The sequence below is a fragment of the Desarmillaria tabescens genome, assembly GCF_030435595.1.
Source record: "Desarmillaria tabescens strain CCBAS 213 chromosome Unknown EV420scaffold_132, whole genome shotgun sequence".
Lineage (NCBI taxonomy): Eukaryota > Fungi > Basidiomycota > Agaricomycetes > Agaricales > Physalacriaceae > Desarmillaria > Desarmillaria tabescens.
In genome coordinates, this window is record NW_026848431.1 from 49059 (window position 1) to 71123 (window position 22065).

At 46.5% G+C, this 22065-nt stretch overlaps 11 protein-coding genes across 11 annotated transcripts; 6 read left to right on the forward strand and 5 right to left on the reverse strand.

The window, feature by feature from the left end:
• Positions 1–1518: 1518 nt before the first annotated feature.
• EV420DRAFT_1487659 (uncharacterized protein) lies at positions 1519–4148 on the forward strand (the record flags this gene model as incomplete). The annotated part of the gene is made up of 9 exons (XM_060470545.1): positions 1519–1548; positions 1598–1691; positions 1712–1840; positions 2404–2461; positions 2626–2664; positions 2721–2742; positions 3085–3162; positions 3217–3252; positions 3282–4148. 9 exons carry the CDS (start codon positions 1519–1521, stop codon positions 4146–4148), a joined length of 1353 nt encoding a protein of 450 aa, XP_060322171.1.
• A 1202-nt stretch (positions 4149–5350) lies between these two features.
• On the forward strand, positions 5351–6673 carry EV420DRAFT_1487660 (uncharacterized protein; the record flags this gene model as incomplete). Its single annotated transcript, XM_060470546.1, has 6 exons — positions 5351–5453; positions 5539–5606; positions 5677–5743; positions 5969–6181; positions 6262–6469; positions 6601–6673. 6 exons carry the CDS (start codon positions 5351–5353, stop codon positions 6671–6673), a joined length of 732 nt encoding a protein of 243 aa, XP_060322172.1.
• Positions 6674–7420: 747 nt separating this feature from the next.
• On the reverse strand, positions 7421–8251 carry EV420DRAFT_1487661 (uncharacterized protein; the record flags this gene model as incomplete). The annotated part of the gene is made up of 3 exons (XM_060470547.1): positions 7421–7578; positions 7693–7923; positions 7987–8251. 3 exons carry the CDS (start codon positions 8249–8251, stop codon positions 7421–7423), a joined length of 654 nt encoding a protein of 217 aa, XP_060322173.1.
• A 1382-nt stretch (positions 8252–9633) lies between these two features.
• Positions 9634–10140, reverse strand: EV420DRAFT_1652697 (uncharacterized protein; the record flags this gene model as incomplete). Its single annotated transcript, XM_060478680.1, has 2 exons — positions 9634–10002; positions 10051–10140. The coding sequence occupies 2 exons, from the start codon at positions 10138–10140 to the stop codon at positions 9634–9636; spliced, it is 459 nt and encodes a 152-aa protein (XP_060322174.1).
• A 241-nt stretch (positions 10141–10381) lies between these two features.
• Positions 10382–11092, reverse strand: EV420DRAFT_1652698 (uncharacterized protein; the record flags this gene model as incomplete). The annotated part of the gene is made up of 1 exon (XM_060478681.1): positions 10382–11092. One exon carries the CDS (start codon positions 11090–11092, stop codon positions 10382–10384), a length of 711 nt encoding a protein of 236 aa, XP_060322175.1.
• A 151-nt stretch (positions 11093–11243) lies between these two features.
• On the reverse strand, positions 11244–12324 carry EV420DRAFT_1652699 (uncharacterized protein; the record flags this gene model as incomplete). The annotated part of the gene is made up of 5 exons (XM_060478682.1): positions 11244–11394; positions 11443–11568; positions 11620–11750; positions 11781–11969; positions 12028–12324. The coding sequence occupies 5 exons, from the start codon at positions 12322–12324 to the stop codon at positions 11244–11246; spliced, it is 894 nt and encodes a 297-aa protein (XP_060322176.1).
• An 807-nt stretch (positions 12325–13131) lies between these two features.
• EV420DRAFT_1487663 (uncharacterized protein) lies at positions 13132–13821 on the forward strand (the record flags this gene model as incomplete). Its single annotated transcript, XM_060470548.1, has 5 exons — positions 13132–13204; positions 13258–13308; positions 13334–13352; positions 13410–13649; positions 13698–13821. The coding sequence occupies 5 exons, from the start codon at positions 13132–13134 to the stop codon at positions 13819–13821; spliced, it is 507 nt and encodes a 168-aa protein (XP_060322177.1).
• Positions 13822–14480: 659 nt separating this feature from the next.
• EV420DRAFT_1487664 (uncharacterized protein) lies at positions 14481–15010 on the reverse strand (the record flags this gene model as incomplete). Its single annotated transcript, XM_060470549.1, has 3 exons — positions 14481–14675; positions 14725–14871; positions 14978–15010. 3 exons carry the CDS (start codon positions 15008–15010, stop codon positions 14481–14483), a joined length of 375 nt encoding a protein of 124 aa, XP_060322178.1.
• Positions 15011–15518: 508 nt separating this feature from the next.
• On the forward strand, positions 15519–18192 carry EV420DRAFT_1487665 (uncharacterized protein; the record flags this gene model as incomplete). The annotated part of the gene is made up of 11 exons (XM_060470550.1): positions 15519–15628; positions 15686–15751; positions 15801–15881; positions 15934–16355; positions 16613–16686; positions 16789–16886; positions 17011–17071; positions 17242–17380; positions 17568–17625; positions 17708–17712; positions 17870–18192. The coding sequence occupies 11 exons, from the start codon at positions 15519–15521 to the stop codon at positions 18190–18192; spliced, it is 1437 nt and encodes a 478-aa protein (XP_060322179.1).
• Positions 18193–18721: 529 nt separating this feature from the next.
• On the forward strand, positions 18722–20256 carry EV420DRAFT_1623528 (uncharacterized protein; the record flags this gene model as incomplete). Its single annotated transcript, XM_060475948.1, has 7 exons — positions 18722–18751; positions 18846–19058; positions 19112–19477; positions 19512–19602; positions 19628–19712; positions 19768–20097; positions 20145–20256. 7 exons carry the CDS (start codon positions 18722–18724, stop codon positions 20254–20256), a joined length of 1227 nt encoding a protein of 408 aa, XP_060322180.1.
• Positions 20257–20359: 103 nt separating this feature from the next.
• On the forward strand, positions 20360–22041 carry EV420DRAFT_1652703 (uncharacterized protein; the record flags this gene model as incomplete). Its single annotated transcript, XM_060478683.1, has 7 exons — positions 20360–20540; positions 20589–20732; positions 20816–20948; positions 20999–21082; positions 21138–21334; positions 21392–21688; positions 21719–22041. 7 exons carry the CDS (start codon positions 20360–20362, stop codon positions 22039–22041), a joined length of 1359 nt encoding a protein of 452 aa, XP_060322181.1.
• Between the last annotated feature and the right edge of the window lie 24 nt (positions 22042–22065).

The window sequence follows — 22065 nt, forward strand, 5'->3', positions numbered from 1 at the left end:
GAGTCCCACCCTATACAGGCTGGTGCTGTGGTGCTGTTTCCATCGAAAATGAGGACCGTATAGCATTACGTGCAGGCTCAGCAATAGTGAAGAGTGTATGAGGGTGTGGAGTGACTGAGAGGCGGGTGATCACCATTTAGGGATTGACTTGAAGGAAGACCAGAATCTACCAATGACCTCCTCCCGCTACACAACTTGGTCGATCTCGACATCGATCCTGGCACAGCACTTCCAAGGTTTATGCGCACGCGTTCGACTCACTCAAGTCATAGATTGATGCTGACGGTCAGCATCTTGACATTATGGTCATATTTCGTTCCAATGCCAGAATGCTTGTCCTTGCCGGCGATGTTAAGGAAATGTATGGTGGAGAGTCGGTGTGGCGAAAAGAAGGTGTAGAGAATGGTTTTCTATCCTGACTGGACTCGCATGACTTGTGGATGCGTGTATTCAAGTAGTGGTGAGTGCTCTCTGTGCCAACGAACTTGTCCTTGACATCTGATGTTCTGTTCTAGCACATGTGCCGCAGATATCACTGCAAGGAAGAGCATAGATAATTCTGACTACTCTCTATGCCGTGTGCAGGCTGATGATAAATTGCCCAAATTTGAGAACATTAACGTTAACTGGATCAGTGAGATCATACACTCCCAACGACGCTGATGTGCTCGGTAACGGGCAGCGCGCAAATGAAACAAGCGTCTAGATCGTCAATCTAGATACTAAATCACACACACACACACACACAATCACCAATGTATATAAGTTCGAGGGTGAGTATGATAGAAGCACTCGCGATGTACTTAGATTTAGATAATCTAGTGGGGTTTTGTCTGAAAACAACTTCAATTCTTCTTTCGATGTGTTTTACACAAAGTACACTAGTCCGCGATAGCGGGGTTTTATGAACTTGTTTTGTAAGGTATAGTCGAGCAAGTTATGCTCGTTTCGACGTCGTCTAGAAGAGCTTCTAGCGGACACTTCAAATAATCAAACAACCAAAGACTCCGAGGTCTACAAAGAGTGCAAAATCACTCTACAAAGAACGCTCAGGTTCTGACTTCAAGTACAAGACTTGCAAAGAGTACACAGACTCTGGAGTTCCTTGAACTCGACAATTGTTCGAACTTAAAGCATTCTAGGGCTTATTTTACTTCAACTAGATGAGGTCTTTTGACTTAAAGTCGAACTCAGCACATCTAGATCGCTAATCTCAGAGAGAGAGAACACGAGGCCTTTGTCCACAGAGCAGTTCAATTAACTAGCAAGGCGCAAACACGGGGACGGCTCTACTTCCTACTTAACTCTTCTAGATTACTGTAGTTGCCCTTATGGGTTGACTTTGGTAACTTAATTCACTTCAGTCGAGGATATGCAATAAAACCAGTGATTGATTAGGTAGCTATACAGGCTACTAGCACAAACGCAGGGGGAATGCTTTCCTGCCATTATGCGTCTAGTCGCTGCTAATTTATACAATTCGTGTTCTAGGTATAGGAGCCCGTATCTACAGTAATTATGGTACAAGCTTTGGAATTAATACAAACGGTGAGTCACTATCCTACAAGTATCGCGCCATTCCGTAGTTTCTATTCAGTCCGACGTGACTGCGCCGGGTTATTCTGTCGCCGAGGAGTGCCCTACTAGTCCATGGGTGCTCCTTCTTCCGTCTGCAAGGCCTGCCACACACTGTATGTATTGAATACTGCAGTATGCGCAGGATCTCGAGGATGTAACCACCGATCGCAATCGACTGCAGGTCTGGGATTGTATTCTGTTGATCACTGCATGATCAAGGTCGGTCATCTCGGTACCCAACGCGGCTATTCATTCTTCCAAGGTTATTCCTTTCCTAGCCTGAGTTGATCTCGAAAGCTGATCTGTTTCTCGACTTAGCAATTTTTCCTGACAGGTTCTTTCTACTCGTCGAGGTGACAAGGCATCTAGTTTGTTCCATTCTTCAACTTCTTGGTTTTTATACTCCATACAGACGAGTCCCCGAGATTTGACTGTAATAGTCTTGTTTAGGTAGGGCTTAGCTTGGCGTGTTGATGGCTGGTAGAATTGACTCTTCAAGATGTTGTTTCTAAGTCCGTTCTGTACTGCCGTGCTTTCATTCTTTATGTAGTATTTAGCTACCAGCACGAAGCCTCCACTGTAGCCCTCTGTACCGCTTGTAGATTGCATAAACTGATGTAAAATCGCAAAATCTACGGGTAGCCTGATACCAGGCATATCAACGCGTCAGTATGTGTCTCATCTCCATACGCAAAAGACTCGGAGGCCCCGTTTGGGTACATGCGGACGTCAAGGTACCCAAAAGGTGCTTCCGAGTCTTCTTGTTGGGGGGGATTACTGTCTAGTAGCTTTCGTTACCAGGTTATTGACTACGGCTTTCTTTAGGTGTGACCTACGACTTTGAGGCTTCCATTGGAGAGGCCATAGGTTGCTTTCACTCAAGGTGAGCTCGTCGTTTCGTTCTCTTATCTCTGACAAACCATTTGTTGGGGTAGGGTATGCATTTCGCATGCAGACGACACCGGGCACAACTACACGGCACCACAAACTTGAAGCCCCCTCGTAATGACCTGGCTCATTGAGGCTGAATATGGGTCTGTGGAATAGGTGGAACCTTGGTTTCGCTGGAAGGATTATGGGTGTCAGGTAAGCGCTAGGTTATCTTGATCTCGTTGCTTTCACTAACCTATTTTATTTTTCAGATGTAGGACGCGTATTTCTTATGTACACTAGACTATGGTACGTGCTTTTACCCTTGAACCTAGGCTCAGATACTAATTGGTCATGCCAGCTGAAGAATGATACGTATATACTTAATTGTTGACTTGAAGGGTAAGCATTTGTGTTCGGTGCGTTAACTGGAGGGCTAACGATTCGAACAGGTGTTCGGAAAGTCAGGGAACCTGTGTAGGGTGACGACTCGAGGAGGGCACATACTTGTACCACCCGCCGTCGTGTAGAGAAATGGGCTATGTAATCCTCATGCAGGGAATGCTCAATCTGAAGGGTAAGCCTTTTCCTTTCCTGACTCATTGACGAGATGCTGAACTCGATTTCTCTACTCAGTTCAAGCAACTGAACTCGACAAGTGAAATGTCGACCAGTGCAGTCGGAGATGACTATGCATCAACTCTTGTGTTCGAGGTAAGCATCGTATTTGTAGCCCGAGTCAACATTATACTTATCAATTCCTTACAGGCAAGCATTGATAGAGTTAAAAAAGATATATTGAAAGTAAACTAGATTAGAGAGTAGAGGTCAAGGTAGCAAGATTAAGGAGATGCATGCGTGCGAGGATGGAGAGTGAGGGTGTGCACACTCAGATCGAGAGTGAGATCGAAACCCGTGCAGACCTCCCCACCACCATCCAGCTCTCCATGCCTACGCATGCACACATGGGGGGTGCACAAAAGACGCAAAGATGTACCATGCTCAAATCTGCGCACGTGCACGTGGAGATGAACGAAAGATGCACCATGCCCCAAATGGGTACGCAACACCCCAAATGGTCCCTCACTTCCTTTGCACGAATGCGCCTCCATCTCCATCGCGAGTCGGGTTCTGCACTGAGAATGGCAAGAATTCGATTCAGAGTCGAGGTCGTCCAATGTGAATTCGGCACAGAAAATGTCAAGAATCGAGGAGACGTTGGGAAGGGAGGGAGAGAACGGGAGGGAGAGGGCGGAGGGACCAGCTATTACAGCAAGAGGAGGGAGGCAGGAGAATCGGTGTTGCAGAAGACGGTGTGGCAGATGGAAGGTCGTCTGTGGCTGTGGAGGGCACATCAGGGGGTGGTTGTCGACTTGAAGGGCATGCAGCATGCAGGAGGGGGGTCTGTGGCTGTGGAGGGTAGTCGACGATTCAGGAGGCAATGCAGGATGTGGGGGGGGGGGGGGTCATCGGTGGCTGTGGAGGAGAGTCGTTGTCTTGAAGGATGGCCTGAGAGGGGAGGGAGGGTCGTCTTTGAGGCGGTCGTAGTCGTCTTGAGGCAGTTGATGGAAGGCAAAATCGGGATTGGGATCCGTTGTTATGCGAGACTAATGGGAGGTCCACGATGTCAGGCAACAGCGGTAGAGACGAGTTATGGTCATGATTGTTTGTTGTCTCGGCAGTGTAGAGTGCAGAGATGACAGTGTATACCTTTGTACCAAGAAGTGTCAAGAATCCCGAATTGTTGCCTAGAAAAGAACACATTAGTGTATGAAAAGTATGACAGTTACAGAAACTCACCACAGTCTGAAGGCAGGTAAGCAGGAGCAACTGGATCTGTCAGCTGCAGCATCTCTTCATGAAAATTGGCCCATATCACTGTGCAGTAAATTAAACAAAAAGGTGGAAGATCACATATGTACGCACTTACCACATAGGGAGAAAATGGCATCATATAAGCCCAGACCAGTATCTGTATTTTGGTGTCATCATTGTCGGGCAACTCTCAGTCGTCCCGAGACAAGATGGAAAAGACCAGCCTATACCACCAGCGAGTAGTATTGAATGACGGTTCCATCGGTGGCTCTGGTGCGCTATTGCCTTTGCAGAGTCGAACAATGTGACTTTCCCTGCGAGTTTTGACCTGGCAAGCTGAAGAAGACTAGGCCAAGATGAATGACTGATTTTGTTTGGGTTGGGAATGTCGGCCTGGAGACTGGGTAAGACTTCGTTGTGGAATACAGCAAGCTGGGCAGATAGAGAGGGCGAGCGTATGGTGTATTCTTCTGTAGCATCATAGGGAATCATCCCATAGTCAGCGAAGAATGGACCGTACTTAAATTCTGAGCATCGTTTGGATGGTATATAGTTGTAGTGTCCGTAAAGAGCTTATATTGGTCGTGGCTTCAGGTATATCTTGATGTCAGCCATGGACATTGTAGTGGTGAGTGTTGAGTACTAGTGACAATGTACTGCCGGCGGGCCCAAAACAGAATAAAGATCCCACAGGCACCTGTGGATTTGTGAACACCCATCCCTGATGCATACTAAACGCGTCCAGACTACTCTTGGTTATCCATGATGCTGGTACTCCTCGGACCACAATGGGCTACTGCCTCTTCACAATTAATGTTTAAGTCTGCATCGACAAACGACCAGAACATTTGGAAAGAGTTCGAGACCTCAGACACCTGACAAGGTTAACAAACTGCGAGTATCTGGCTCTGTGCTGTCTGTGGGATGTCCCCGTACTTACTTGTGGTCATAGGCTGAGACTTAAGGCCATTACGCATTTGGTACGTTGTCGTCTCTCTGGATGCCTTTTTTCTGTGGCTTACTGGCCTTGCAGCGACTGCTATAAAAGACCTGCCTGAGCATAAAAACCACCCCCGGTGTATCAAATATGAATTTTTTTCAAGGCATCCAGGGACAGCTCACGTCATTGTTGGACGGGTTGGACCCGAAGGATCTGTCGACTATAAGTTTTGGTCCTAGTCACTCTCCTGGTATGTGGCCGTTTTCCAAGTATCCGTAGCATGCATTGGCATTGGCAACCTTTTTTAGTTTTAAAATAAACTCTCACCTGACAAGGTGAACACTGTGATTGTGCAAGCAATCGCCTTCTCGATGACCTCAACAAGGAAATCAACACATATGCTGTGAGTGTCAAAGTGTCCTTCACTTTCCTGCAAACTTCATACTGACCTCGAGAAGGAATGTTAAGGACAGCATTCCTCAGACATCACCAAAAACATCGTCGACACCATCGCATATGCAAAAGTGATCAAGCACATGGGTATGCATTTTTTGGGTCCAAGTTTTTCTTCCGATGCTAAGAGCCGTTTTTCAGGCTTCCATACTAATGCATCATCAACATCCTTTGCCACAGTACTACCCGAAGACCTCGAGCAAACCGCCAAGGCTTCAATGGGAACCGAAACATCTGACTCTGCATAGCCCATTGTCCACTCCCTCTGTGATCACATCATTTCCATCTCTGCCTATCTCACGCAACTCTCAGAGTACCTCGGGAACTGCATGAATGACATTGGGCCCAACCTCACCATCCTCATCGGTGAGCTCGTTGGGGGCCTGACTCATCTTCCACACCGGAAGTGTAAAGGTTACAATACCTTACAAGGTCCTTTGACCGAAGAGCTACACATGCCAATGGGGTGTATTGCGAGAGAGAGAGTCAAAGATACAAGCAGTAAGGTAAACGTAGATGATGAAAGTAAGTGATTAAGATGTGAAAGTCTGAACTCGAAAGGATAACGGGCGCTGCTAAAGACGTAGGTAAATAATAGTACATAGATAAAGTCCAGATCCCTTACACCCTCCCCCTTGAGATTGGGCATAGGGAAGCAATCTCGATGAAAGAGTCAAATTACAATAAGATCCTGTTATTGTCCTGTGAATCGAGCTCATCGGCTTTGCCATCAACATTCGGGTTCGAGCCTGAAGTAATGGTCATCGCGATAGAGGCCTTGGTTGATGGGGAAGCGGTAGGAGCAGTCGACAAGTGCGTGATGGATGGGCCTGCATGAGAAGCATCGCCATCTCCAGCCATAGGTACGTCTGCATCTCCGGTCACGGGCAAAGAAGTTTCAGCTCTATAATCAATGCGATCAGTGTGCTGATGGCTTCTATTAGACTTGCTCGTGGCCTCCTGAATGATTGGGTAATTGAGGAAATGTCTGCGATGCGCTTCGAGGATCGGAATTAAGTCCCATTCAATGGGAGCCGTCCAATAGATCCGAGGAGCGGAATTGTCCTGGAACACGGAGATATCATGGGGGAGATCAAAATGATGGATACACCATGCAAAGTTGTCCAGGGCCTTGTAGGCACGAGTACAGAGGGTACCCTTAAAGCGTTGAGTAGCTGCAAGAAGTAGCTCTCGGCCATAAGGCTGGATATAACAGATGTGGGAGTACTTGACTCCGCATTTAGCAAGGTGAGTAACGATGTCAAACTGAGAGGCTCGACTGATGAGGGAAAGAGGAAATGGAACCAACTTTTCTGAGTCTGCAATGGTAAGATGTCGATCACGGCAAATGTCTGAATATACAATGGGATGGACCAGCACGCTAGCGAGAGCGATGGCAAAGCCATGCCGATTAACTCAGGTTGTGTTACTCGGAATGATTGATTGGAATAACAGATACCCAGCCAGGGTACGGATATTGACAGATCCGGTAGTCGTGACAGATATACCAGGGTAATGACGTTCCGTGCCATGAAGGAAGATGAAGCTTGCCCACAATTGAGGGTCAAGACAAGTATCCTCGGGTGCAGTAACCTTCACAGGAGGAGGAGGGAGCAGAGGTAAGTCCCTGCCATTATTCCCATCCTGTGTTTGGGGCTTTAAGTCAGGAATTTGTCCTAGCCAGCGAGGATGGCGACGATTCCACTGAGTTAGAAGGGTACATTCACCATCAGTGATGAGAGGATAAGGAGCTGGGCGTCCATTTCACTCGCAAACGAGGTTAACGGACTGCTTTCGTCGGATAGCAGTGATCACATTTGAAATTCGATCAACAATGACCCAGTTATTAGGAGTGTGGGCCACGTCAATCATTGATGTGGCATCAACAGCTGTGATAGGAACCGTGCAGGATGGATCATATCCTTGAAGTGACATGTAATAAGTCTCGTGAAAGGAAAGATCTGCTCTTGGAGGAGAAGGTCAACGAGTTCCTCGTGTATGAGGAACTGCAGGATATGGATGATGGTCGTGCATACCTCGAGACGTGTGGGAATGACGGTCCCGGGTGGCAGCATGTTCTGTGGTCAGAGTGAGGGACTGGAGAGCACTTAGAGATTCCATCCTGGTCTTAAGTAACTCGTTATCATGGCGAAGCTTTACGAGTTCCTGTTGAATATCATGATCTGCAGTATGATTAGGTGCATTCATGAGTGAATCCGAGGGTCCAGAGTCAAGAGTGAACGACTCAAGAGCCGAAGTAATATCATCTGAGTTAGAGAGATTAGTTTTGTTAGTCGGTAAACTGGTATGTTTAGCACGTTGGGGCGCACCGTTAACCATTTCTCCATGATGGTTACAGTGTTTACTGAGTTCGGAGATCGTTTCTGGAGCTTCCTGAACTCGAGTGCACGATGTGGGGTTGGTTAATATGTTACCAAACATCAGAACTGGATTGGAATCTATAATTCCTTCCATCGCAGTAGAAGACGATTTCGGAGCATGGGGCATTGCTGTAGCACCCATATTCGACATCGTAAAGAATGGGTTACCCTGAGTAAACAGGAAAGGTGCCATAGGAAAGAATGATGGGGCCATAGTTGAATTTGGATAGCCAGTAAAAAACAGCATTCCAGTAGGCATAATCTGGGAGAAATTGCCTGCAAACGAAGGATAGGATGATTTTTGAGGAGTAAAGGGTACCTGTCCCTCCCCCTGAGAAGGATTGGCATCGAGGTTGAAAAAACTCGAAGCAGAAGCAGCCATAGAGTTGTATCAGTGCTGATAGTTGAAGTGGGTGGAGAAATCAGAGTAGATAGTAATGATACTCTGGCCTGGTGGGTTGTAAGGAATTTATACCCTCCAGAAAGCAGCGGGCATGGACTAGACTTGGATGCGACATCGGTGTGGCGGCGTCGAGTCGGCGTTTGTAAAAAGTAGAGCCGGTACAGCCACTGTACCCTGATGATCAGGCAACCTTTAATGTCCACAATGTATACTTTTCACGGTAGTTGTCGTGCAAGTGACTTTATAGATTTGCCGGTACCTACTGTAGACATTACGCTGTATAGAGTCCTGTAAAAGCGCTGTATACATTCCCGTATTATGGCAGAAACAGGCACCGTGTCATTTGCAGGCACATTGATGCATTTGTCAGCATATATACATTTATTTGTTCCCCACCGCTGCGCTTTGTGCTCATCAAGCATGACAGTGATGAAGCTTCCTCCCGACTCCTGCCTGTTATAGAACCAAGAACCAAGATCCACATCATAGATCACATCTCAGATCCAATTTCCAGGAACAAACAGCTGAACCCAAATGGTATGGTCGAGTCTAATAATTGAATTAGACCTACAAAATTCCATCTTTCCTCTCTCCTTTGCAATCAACATCGGTTGGACCATAACAAAATGAGATGTGACAAAAAAGGATGCTGTAGTAGAAATGTATGATTTGTTGGAGAATTTCTACAAGAGTTGAAAAGCAAATCAAAACTTCAGTCCCCTTCTTGTCTCCCACTGCGAGATTGCAGGCAGATCTTAAAACTAGCAAAAAAAAAATGTTGCGATCGCTATGAGTAGGCCATTAAAGACCAAACCTTTGTAGTCTCCTGGTCTATCAGTTATTATGTGTGTCTTTACGCAACCGTGGTCGCTGGTTCGACCCCTGCTCTGCATATTTTTACTATTCCATCTTTTTACCTCAACCACGCGATATTCAAGTATTTACAACTTTTTGTCCTCCAGGTTCCTCCTCCTCAACCTTTTGTAATCAATCTGATTCATTGGCACTAGTTGACACCCGGCTTAAATATCATACATGTAATGATTTAAATAAATAAACATGCTGCAATTCAGTCTACAAAAGAAGTACAGCAGTTCAAAAAGATACAGTTGTGAGAAGACTACTGGATTTTCGGTTATACTAATGCCTGTCTGATGGGATATAGATCAAAAAAAACATCATGGAAGTGTCTATTACTTGCGGTGCTTTGCAGGCGCGGTGGCATTGAGGAGGGCGTTGAGCATATCACTGACATCTGACACCAGAGCAGACCATTCCAAAGATCCATTGCAGTTGCGTCTCCACCAGAAGAGACCAAACAACACTGCAACTATACCACTCTGACCCCCTTTGCACAGACAGGTAAATGATCCAGCATATTTTGGTAGCGGCAGCCCTTCTGTGCTTTGCCTCCAGCCCGGCTGAAGCGAGTTCCACCACCCTACCATGGCACTGCCAAATTCATCAACATCAGAAATGACCAAAGGATCGCTGAATGAGCGCGCCCCATCCAACCATTTCTTCAAAACAGTTGGCCGTTTCTTCGACATCTGTAGTTTTCCCTTTGACAAATTGTATGAGAGAAAATTCAAAAATTTCGAACAACGCACCAAGGAATTCTCCCTAATTAGTATGGCCTCCATAGTATCCCATTTCTCCAGTAAGGCGGCCCAATCTTTGCCGAATGTGGAATCCCACATTGAGGCGAGACTCAGAACCTGCCAGGAGGGGGGGCTTGTTTCGATGCTAACAAGTGTTGTCACTTCTCTAGAGCCAGTCGGCTTATGAGTTCGGGCCTGCTGGGGGATATCAGGTATCGGCACCTGCTCAGCTGGTCTGTTCAAAGGGCCACAACGAGAGGTTTTGACAGGTATTTCATTGGATGTCGGCTCTGACTGCTGCTGATATATCGATGTCGTGATCTCGGACATTGACATATTGTCATCGGATGTCGGGATGGCAGAGGGAAAATGATGGAAGCGACGGTGGTGCAGTGGAAAATCCAGATAATGAAGCAGACTCCATGGAAGGCATGTTCAAGTCGAATTGAGATGGACTATAAGCTGAATATGAGAGATCAGTGGGGGAAATACCGGCCAAGATGTCGTCGAAAGAGTCCCAGGGAAAAGAGTCTGACCAGACGCTGCTGCGGTCCAACTCATCGCTACTCGACTGTGTTTGTGCATCGAGTGACAAGCCATCGGTGGCAGAGAATGAGCTTCCTTGTGGCGATGAAAAGGACAGGGCGTTGCCATTGGATACCGAACTTCCTTCATAAGACCTAAGGAGCGTGGCAAGGTCATCCGATGCACTGAAATCCCAGTTCATGGAAACAGGTGCATCTGAAGGATGGGAGAGTGCTTCCAGGTCTATCTCGGGAGCCAGCTGGCCCGGAAATTCAGGAATTATGCTTGAACTGGGGAAGGGAATGAGACCGAAATTTGTGGGAGGAAGAATATCAGGAAGGAGATCTTCGTCTGGAGTGAGCGAGGGAGGGGGGACAACCTTTGTGGAAGGGAGAATACCAGGAAGGGGGTCTTCGTCTGGAGTGAGCAAGGGGACAACCTTTGAAGCAGAACCAGGAAGGGAAGCGTCATTGAGCAATTCGTCATTGCTTGGTGCCACGATGTCATCCTTTTCTTTTGGGTGCATCACATGACTTAAGATCAACGTTCATTGATTCCGAATCCGACACCGATTCGTGATCTTTAGGCTGCAGCACCTCCTGGACTCCTGGTATAGGTTCACAAATTAGAGCTCGGCACAGCGGAATCAAGTACAAACATAACGCACGTTCCACATTTCACATATGAGCAAGCAGAGGACCACTGTAGTATGCGCCAGCCTTCCGTTTATCCCCCGGCAAGCCTCCTGGTACCATGCCTGTAGCTGCGTCTCTGTCGAAGCCATCAAAGAAGCCCCCGCTGGATTTTAACTTCACTCCATACTCCCAGCTGCGGCATAGTTAGGTATGTGTCTCATGAAGAACGCCGTTGACTCACCTGCTGCTTCGTAGATTACCGCTCTCAGGATCAATTCCAGCACCAACAACAATGAATCCCCAACCTGTTGCTTTCACGATCACATCGAAAATACTATCAAGCTCTAACCCCAAAGACTTGATCACGCTATATAATGGTAAGAATCTTGTTGCCATCTCTATGGATACGATAACATACTTTGATTTCTGTTCAGTCGACAACTCGATGTCATCTACGCGATGCTCCTTCATTGCCATCGATAGCTCCTTCTGCTCCTTGTGTAACTTTTTTATCGTGTTCTTGACGTCGTCCGACTCCTTCGCCCACTCCTCGTTCGTCATTCAACTGATAAGGTTGACGTTATTGGGAGAGAGTCCGGTTCTTTTTGCCTCAACCACGACTTTCTCAGCAATTTTCCGCTCTTCATACAGCAAATGTGAGTAGACATGTTGCAATTGGGGAAGGCGTTTTGAGTCGACTTTCAGTTTCAGGCCTAGGGCTAATTTGACTTTCGTGGCTCTCTGGTTATTGGGAAACCACTGCTTCACCTGCTAAAGTACATATTGGATTCAGAGAACGTTACGATGGAGACCACTGAAGACTTACTACGTGCTGATCTTCTAGTACTGCTCCGATTTCGATCCTCATCTCAGGTGTAAGAACAGTCGGCTCGCATCCATCAAGGCACAAATCTGGACTGAGATCAAGAAACATTCGATCGATCCTTGGAAAGGGCACGTCCTTGGGAGAAGACTGGACACCAACAAGATGAAGAGGTTTGGTCCTAGCGCATCCTATCATATCGATGAAAATCTCTTTATGCGTCGGAGGCCAACGGTGCATGAAAATGTTCGGAATTGCTCCAAAGAACCCTGTGCGCTGTTCCTTCAAGCGACGACTCATTGTACACTTCTTGGCGACGACACAGAAACTGAAACTGAATCATCGTGGTCCACCGATTCCCTACACCCGGCTCTTTTTTGGCATCTTCGTCATCCCATATTCCGTGTCCTACGTCGCCCGGCCAATGCGGGTTCTGGTACGAAAGGGAGAGTCCTACATGGTAAATTTTTAGCTTCTTCCTCGAAAAAGTGATATTCACGTACCACCAGCAAAAAAAGCATCGTCAGGAAGTGTGGCATGGGCACTCGCAACCCATTTGGGCACCTTATGTACAATCGCTCAGGTCTCAGTCGTGGACCTTTAATCTTGGGCTCTTTCACCTTGGACGCTTTTGTTTTGCACTCCCTTACCATGGCAGTGGTCTGTATCATTAGTGTTAGTTTTATTTCCAGAGTTATTGGATTCACATACGGTGAGTCGGTTTTGTTATGATCTCAATTTGTTTGACGCCGGGAACAGGATTTGAAAATGAAAAAAATAGAGGCGCTTTTTTCCATTTTGCGTAACCAGTGTGAAGATCGGGGACCCCCAAAATGGGCTGTGGTGATAATACAACAAAGTACAGAGCCACGACAACATGACAAAGCACATGTCAAAACATGGCAATGTACAGAGCGGTGAAATATGAGACTGTACAGGGTGGCAGAATACAAGACTGTACACAGTGGCAACAACATGACAAACCAGACTGTCACATACAAGAATGTGTACAGTCAGCTCCCATAGGTCATATAAAAGAGCTGTCGAAGTAATGTTTTTCAATCACCCAGATACTTCTTGTCATCATTGAATCACTCAGTATAAACAATGACTCAATTCACCCTCAAACAACTTTCCGCAGCTCTCTCGGCCCTTGGTGTCTCCGTTCCAACCATGGATGGTGAGTTTGCATAATCTGATATTATTGGATCAAGCACTAATGTTTCTGTACAGCTGCCACTTCTCCTGACGTCCGTACCAATGCTTCTGCTGACATTGCAGCTGGTCCGTTGCTCGCAATATACTGTAGCAACTGCGCGTTTCCGAACGTGATTCCCACCTCGGCTGTCCCTACAATGATGGGAATCCCTGCTTCCATGTCCCAGGTCAGGAGGACAATCAATCCCTGCCACTGCTCGAGTGCCTAGCGCACCTAACCTGTCTGGTCATTCGGCTCATGTCTGCCCCGCCGCTTCAGTTCCTGCGCCAGCCGTTCATCCAGCGCAAGCTCCCACTGCTCCTGCTCCCGGTCCATCTCAGCCCACCCCCTTGGCTGCCACGGGAGGCCCCGATGGGCCGTGGTATGTCGTTTCCAAAGGTCGCGCCATGGGCGTGTATCGGGGTTGGTAAGTTGCCTCCTCTGTGATGTTGAACTTCTGCTCACTATCCTGCAGGCAAAACGTAAGCAACCTGGTCACCGGCATTGGAACGGCTTGCTTTTTTCATCATGGGACTCGTGCCACGGCTGAGGCCACGTTTAACGAGGCACTTGCTGCAGGGGCTGTGGAGATCCTCTAAGTCCGAATCATGGCTGCCCTTTCTCCATACTTCTTGGACTTTCATAGTTATTCTCATCTCAGTCGTGATTGCTGGTAGCGCCTATTTCTTTACATACCATTGATCCTCGTCGCTGCATCCACTCGTTTACGTTTTCTCTTATGATTTATACACTCCTTTGCATCACACGCTCGTTCATCTTTTCGTGTCTTATTTATTGCCATCTGTATATGATCTAGTACACAAAAAATACAAAGTTCAGTTGGCCAAAAAAATCTTGGTTGCATTCCTTCCCTGCTATCCTGTGATCGCGAGACTTCCAATGCTCGACTATCATGGATGTTCTCCACTTGGCACGACATAATGCTGCCTGAGCCTCGTCTTCAGTAAGAAACCATGTCAACTTGCTCTGATCATTGCATACTTGAGTTTCAAGGTGATGTTGAATTTTGTAAGGCAATTTTTCGGAATACATAGTTAGGACTAAGTACATTCTACCAGCACCACGGACACTTTCATTTTCTCCAGCGCTATCTACGGCATAATCAACATTGTTCTTATGAGTCATGTCCATTCCATGTAGCTAAGCCTACTGTGTATACTGTAGTCACTGAAGAAGCATTTCAAAATATGAACCCGTAGCCCCGGCGCTACCTTCTCGCCTCAACAACACTAGCTCTTTACTGCGGAATAAGTTTGTTAGCAGTAATTTGATCACCGTCACTCTGAGATCCTCTCTCGCTATGAGTTGTATCCTTTGTCTCCATCGTCTCCATGACATCTGCGGGTTTAGAACTATCGGAACGATTTTTGGATTCCTCGCTATAAGCCTTGGCAGTCCTTCCTCCGCGTGCATCCATCCACTTTTCTAATTCCTTCTGTTGAAATTAGCCCTCTAAGTGACTGGAGATGGAGCGTACATACTTTTCTCAACAAGCTGACGCTTTCTTCATAGCGAGCTTCAGAAGTAAAACGTCGATCAAGCGTGGTGCGAGGGAAATCTTCCAAAAAGACTTTCGTGAGTTCTTGCAACCACGGCTCATTATTGCCATTGTATGCCGCGTTGATATACTGCATACGGTATCACTCAAGTAACCGTTCCTGATGGATGTTAAGGTGAGTACGATTGTACTACAAATAATGAGCAGATTCTCAGGTTAAAGACGAAAAGACCTACCGCAACACCGCGGTCTACTAGGTTATGTGGCATAGTTCTACCATAGAGGTTAGCAGAACCACTGGGGGGGGAAGCAGTGCTTACCAAGTCGAAGACAAAAGGCGGTGGCAGAAAGGTGCGTTAAACAGAGAAGCGATACCTCTTATATATCGAATTTCATGGGAAAAAAGCCAGAATGACGACAAGACTAAGTGGTACTGATGTACTTGTAATTAATAGATTTGCTGCCAATGCAGACTTTTTGCCGTCGACGTCCGAGGTGTCCTCTACAGTGAACAAGCCATTTTTCATGCCCGGTTGCTCATATATTATAACGAATATCTGGGCACAAGCTGGAGTTGTGAGGAGAGAGCTAGTATAGACTAAGGGTGCGTTATAAGAAATAATTTTCAGTATAGAGACTTACCTTCGAAAGTTCGACTTTACACGCAAGATACAAGGTGGTTCAGTACTGAGAGGAGTAGGCAACAAGCCAATTCACGATACAGTGAGACAATCAGACGAAAGAACAAAAGCGGTAAGAAAGCGCTATAATACCATCATGCCGACATTCACATTCCCTCTTCCTCTCATGGCACCACCTAAAAAATATCATACACTTGAATCAAAGCGTCGTTCAGTGTGCGAGAAAAGTAAATGCTATTATGAAAGGTACGTGCTTATATTCCAGCTATATGGAGTCAGCTAATATGTAGTACAATTATGTAGAAACAGGCGCCAAATCCGATTGCAGCGCAGAGCTGCGTACGATGCTAAGACTTCGGCGGAGAGTTGGTATGGCCCCAACTCCGTATCTCAAGTGTTAAATCTCACCTTCTGGCAGCTCTAACGAGGAACCCACCGTCGTGAATGTCAAACACATCACCAGACTCAGAAAAACCAATGCGCTTGAAATTCAAACAAGGTAAGGAGTTATATTAACATGCTTGATAAATTCATTAACGACGAACATACAGGAGAAAATATCTAACACGCCAGGTCAATAGTCCGCCTTCATCTAAGAAGCCTGCCCCAGCACAGCCTTTACCGCCTGTCGACTTATTCCTTAAGCTGGACGCAGAAGCGAACGCCCTTCAAGACAAATTCAATTCCTTCATTCAGGGCGTGTCTATCTCTGAATATGCCGAGTCGCTCTTGAAAGCATACTTCAAGTCGAGCTCAAAACGCCAGGGCCAAATTGGTGTCTTTGTGGACCCATTGCAAGAGTTGTACGGCCTCCGGGACTCTTACACAAAGATAGAAGCTAGATCTCGCGAGGTTGAAGGTTTAAGCACAAGGCATAATGTGCTGGTGCAGACAGGTATTCCTATCCACAAGGTAGTTGAATGGGTGGAAGATTTTTGGCGTTGTGCTATTGATGGTCCAGGAAGCTTGCGGTGTACATACAATAGGAGACGGTTAGCATGGCAAAGGGGCACCATTAATTAACAGTCGTCACTACAAAAAGATATTTCTTTGCTATTGTACCTCACTCGTAAATCCTCCGGACCGTTCATTGCCTCGCATAATAAGTCTTCAAGCCAAAATATCAACTGGTGAATAGGTTTTAACACGTCCTGCACATGCTCCATCTCTTTTCCCACACCTGCAATGTTAAGAACAACATGCTCATATTCATATCCCAACTTTTTGAAGTGAGAAAGTCGAGTGAGAGCATTCTCGATCACTCGTCGACGTCCCTTGAGTCACGTAGGTCCAATAGTATCAACGTAAGCATGATAGATTTTGTCGACGAAGTGCCGTGGAGATTTTTCTGTTAACATGTCGAATCGTTGCCATAGCTGTTCTAATTGGTCAAGCGCTTCTGCCAGATCCGAGCTGCGTCTGAGGCCGATTCTGTCAAAAGCTCCAGCAAGAACATGTTTAAGAGACAGTACTGCATATGCGTTTTCCCTGGGTTAACCTCAATGTCAATATTACGTGCTGCGCGCTGAATCAAAGGTTCCCAACAGCTAAGAGCGTACAGAGTAAGGATGATGCAAAAGGGGATCTTGTGGTTACATACGTCTTTGCCTTCTCTTTTGGCTTTTCAGCATGATATGTCTCTCGTCGACGTTGGCTGATCACATGGCGATGCCTGGCAAAAGGGCTTCAGTACGTCTCCCAGAGCCCATATGATTATATTTCTTACTTTTGATAACTTCGTCGACTACTGGCATTGTGAGCCTGCTCGGCGCTCCTCCTCCGTTTGAAAGACACGTCGTGAAACCATGGAAATGACTTGAAGTTCCGGGACGTTGACGCTGAAACCGAGGTATGGACAGAAAGTGACAGCTGGCGCAAGGAGCCGCTTGGCAGAGAGGCAGGAGATCACTTGGGGCAAGGCTTCTGGACCACTCAAGCAGAATCTGTACTCTGTTCAGGCTCTGTTGCAGAAAGAAGGGAATCCTGATCACTGGGACTGTACAGAGTCAACTGCGGGATTTGTACCTTCTCAGTAGAAAGAAGGGATCTCAGTTACAGGACTGTACAGAGCCAATCCAAAAAAAACACACCTTGTTGTAGACCTGTTATGGGGATGTACAGAGTCAACCTGTACCTAGTCATAAAAAATAAGTGACTAATGACAGGTGACATATAATTTCGCCAGTGGACAGCGGCAGTTTTGATTCTGCAGTATGGACTGTATACTGTCTGGTCAAGAATTTGTATCTGTCAAAACACTTATAAGAACAGCACCCAGTAGACGAAATAAAAACTCAGTTGCTCACTGTATATCATTATCTACAGAACAGGTGTGTACGTTTCGGCTATAAGCGGCGAGATGACTGAGGCCTCAGGTTATCAGGTATGCTTCTCTCATGGGAGAAAAGGGAATTTTTGAGACCCTATTTGCCTGAGTATCGTAGGGTGAAAGCTGTTGCTAAGCAGATGCCTAGACTCTTTGCACAGTTTCAGTCTCGTATATGGGTGATTTGGAGCAAACTGTTGGGTCCCCGAGCTTCGGGCTCCTGATCCGAGAGATGCTGATGCAGTTCGCCACTGGAATTCGTTGTCGCCAAAGGAGCAAGCTCTCTTACGTAGCAGAGATTCGTAAAGGATTAACTGGATTTTATACTAGGATCTCCTCAGAATTATCAAGACTCTGGTGCCTGTGGGAACCCTTCTATGCCGAGGGTCGCAAAAAGAAGAGAGCAGGACAAGCAGAGCTCCAGCTTGATTGGCACACTGCGGTGAAGCTTCAACCTGAGCTATCTGGTACAAGACTGAAGTGATAGAGTGCCAAAGCCTATGAAGCGTCCTGATGGTACTAGTAGTTAGTTCACGTGGTCGCATTGTATTGTGCTATTTACCAATGGTCTAAATGGGGAATGTCCCTCGTGAAGCACCTAAGTTTCACAAGGTCCGCTATTTTACTCGTATCCCAATAAAGCTCCTCTCTGCATGACTCCTCAACTCATAAGTATTTAACCCAAATGTTCTGATACTGGCTTTATCCCCTCCTCTCACGGAATATGTGGAATTACAATCCCAAGAAACACAGGAAGAGCGTCCCCGCACGAGATGTGATCATCAGCGATGGTACAGATAATCGGCCCTCTACTTCTGCCACCGAGCAGTTATCAGCATATTCATTTCAGCATGAAGACAAAAACAGGGCCAACTGGTGAACGAGTTCGTCCCAGCATACGTCGTAGTACTGTTATGCTCAGCTTCTCTTGACTCTGAACATCCTGTTACAGGAGAAGGACCTGTACCCATCTATCGCAGCGTTGTCTTTAGGATCATTTTTGGATCCCGATTATGTTCCATCTGCCGAGGTTCTTGAAGGTGGTGAGGAGACGGAGACTATCGCTCATGCTGAAAGGCTGCTAGGCATGGGTTTATTATCGCAGTGTTTCGAGGTCTAACTAATAGTACTTGACAGGATCATCCCCTTCTTGTTTGGTCTACACAACGCTCAGAGTTTCTCGACGAGATCTTGAAACTCGATGCTTTCGAAACCGGTGACAACAATGCATGCGAAGCTTGCAAGGTTGATTCTGGCCTCTTTCGCTGTCTTTCCTGCGTGGATACTCAGCGCCTTTGTCAAACTTGTATCGTTGCTGGGCATGAAGGCTTGCCCCTGCATAGAATAGAGGTATGTCAATAAGGATCAATTCAACTCAGCAATTTCTGATGAGACATGCATAGGAGTGGTGCTCTTCATTCTTCCACAAAACGACACTCGCCCAACTGGGGCTTAAGTATGAACTGGGACATGGATATAAGACACCGTGCCTCTTTCCTGCGATCATTCCAGATTTCGTTGTCATTGATATCGATGGCATTCACACCGTTAACATGGCATTTTGCAATTGTACTCAAGGGATCCCACGGCACATCCAGTTACTTCGTCGACGACTTTTTCCTGCGACAACGATATATCCGCATACTGCATTCACATTTCGTGTACTTCATTTCTTCCAGCTACTTTCGTTCATGTCAAAGGTCTCCGCATATGAGTTCTATCATACATTGGCTCACTTGACTGATAATTCTGGGATGCATGCGCCTCCAGTAAGACATCTCCTGACTTATTATCTCATGTAAGATTACTCATGAAAATCAGGACTGCTATCAGGCTTTTCTTCGGGTCTTGCGAGAGTGGCATCACATTCGTGCTTTGAAACGATTCGGATGTGGTCACTGAACCAGGAGGTATACAAGGTACCAAACAGGGCAAACTCGCTCTTCGTTGCCCTGCATGCCCTCAACCAAGTGTTAACTTACCTCCAGATTGGAACCTGAATCTGTGCGCTTTTTCAAAATTATACTCATGGCTTCCCCTGGAATTGAGTTTTCCCCAGGGCTACTCGCTGGTTATACCATTTGTTTCTAGCTATAGATGCGAATTTCCGGCTCCATCGATTGAACGTCTCCAGCGACCAATCTGATCCAGGACTAAATCTCGGATACGGTTATTTCGTTGAAGAAACTGCTTTTCGTAACCACATTGATATGTTTGGAAAGGTCATTCCCGAGGAAGAGAAGAGTACATGCAATAATCACAATGCTGTCAAGCTTGCGAACAGTAGAGGCGGACATGGTGCCACGGCAACAGGGGTTGGTGCCGTGGTCTGCAGACGACATGATATGAAACGTCCTCTCTCAGTCGGAGACCTCCAGAAAGGTGAAAGGTATGGATTTAATGAGAAATTCTGATTAATTTTGATCCTATTGTTAGATATCTCAATATGGATTACTTTGTTTTATCAACCCTATCGGACAATACGCCTCCGGACTTGGTGATATCCTATGACATTGCATGTCAATGGCACAAAAACTTTTTCGCCTGAATCTCCGAGTGTCCTGAATCGCTATGACCAAAGCAATTAGAGCGGAATATACTTTACCTTGTGCCGAAATTCCATTTGCCCACCCATATTTTGAAATGCCGCGATGGCTTCTCCTTCAATTTCTCCTGCCAAAGTTGGTCGTACTGATGGTGAGGCCCCCGAACATGGCTGGGCTGCTACCAATGCTTTAGCAGCGAGTACCAAAGAGATGGGTCCAGGCACTCATCGAGACACCTTGGATGACCATTTTGGAGATTACAACTGGAGAAAGGTTATCATTCTAGGTATGTAATTCTCTCAAGGAATGGAATTAGCTAACCTTCAGTCTTTAGCGGACACTCTTTGTGCTCGACTGAAAGAAGCGGTCAAAGCTCGTCTTGAGCATGTCGAAGAGTTCATCGGATACGAGGATGCTTTGCAGGCTGAGCATTCAGAATCTGTCCACTCCTGGAGACAAATTGTCCTTTCATGGGAAAGTGATCGAACCCAGCCGAATCTCTTCTCGCCGACTTTGCACCATAAGTCTACCTGCATCTATCAATATCTAATCCTCACTTAGACATAGCTGTGACTGAGAATGCTGTGCATCTGGAACTCGCAAGAGAAGAAAAAAATATTTCTGCTGTCGAAATTCGGCATGATGTTAGCCCAAGCGAATTGATTGCTCAAGGATTACAACTGGAAGAGGCTCAGTATGTTCTGGCATCATTTGATGTGATGCTCGTTCTGACAACTTCAACAGGGTGCGACTGCAATGTGATATCAATGCCCTTGGTTCGCATTCGACAGATCTACAACACACCAAAGTTCAGGCCCAAGATAATCAGTATCCAGCGCAAAATCGAAGTGTGGATTGAAGTACAAAAAATATATATGCCTAGGACTACACTTTTGCGCACACGGGATGAAGACCTGCCGTGCCATTGGAACAACTGTATCCGCCTTCAAAGATTCCCCTCTATCTCCCTTCCGCAGCACTCAGGCTCAATGCTATTGATCCTGACCACCCAGAACACCATCGTTGCTGATGAGTGGCGTCTACGTCTTGCCCAGGCCAATGATACCTTAGCTGCACTATGTGAGCATCTTCTCTTGAAGTCTTATCTTATGGCATGGTGACAACGCTTCTCATGAGGCCAATGCTACGGCACTAAAGCAAACACCTTATTTCACCAGGTAGAAGGCAAGATTGCGGCCGACGTTGCAAGGTACCAGCGAATCTACACAGCATTGTCGTCCATGTCTGTGAAGTTAAATAGGTTTGAGTGGCAGGGGATTCTTCACCCTCTGAAGAACGAAGATGTTCGAGGTCTTGATCAGTACAATGAGTTGACATCAGAGGGTCATCGCAACCTGGCGTGGATTTGGAAAACCAATCTCCAAGAGGGAGATAAAGGTCTCCAGGAAGGCAAGCGGCTACTGTCCCAACATCGTGATTCTTACTGATCCTATTCTTTGTTAGCATTGCAAATTGAGTGGTGTAAGTCTTGGGCACGAGCTCAGCGGTGGCAAGAAGAATGTGATCTGCTGACTGAGGAACTGCATCGCGTTCAAGTCACTTTCGCTTACTACGCCCAGCGATGGACCAAACGAGTGGAGTTTAGTTCGCTTCCCGGTGCAAGAGCTTATGCTTTTAGGCAAGTGGCGCTGTGGAGCGAGCTTCACGCAGATGCAGAAGCAAAATGGCTTGACGTCCAGACCAGTCTAGACTTGAATTCATCTAAGCACAGTATAGCAACTACAGATCTTGATAACCGTACCATCAACCAAGTAGATAATGTGTAGTTTTACTATGTCAGAGTATGTAGG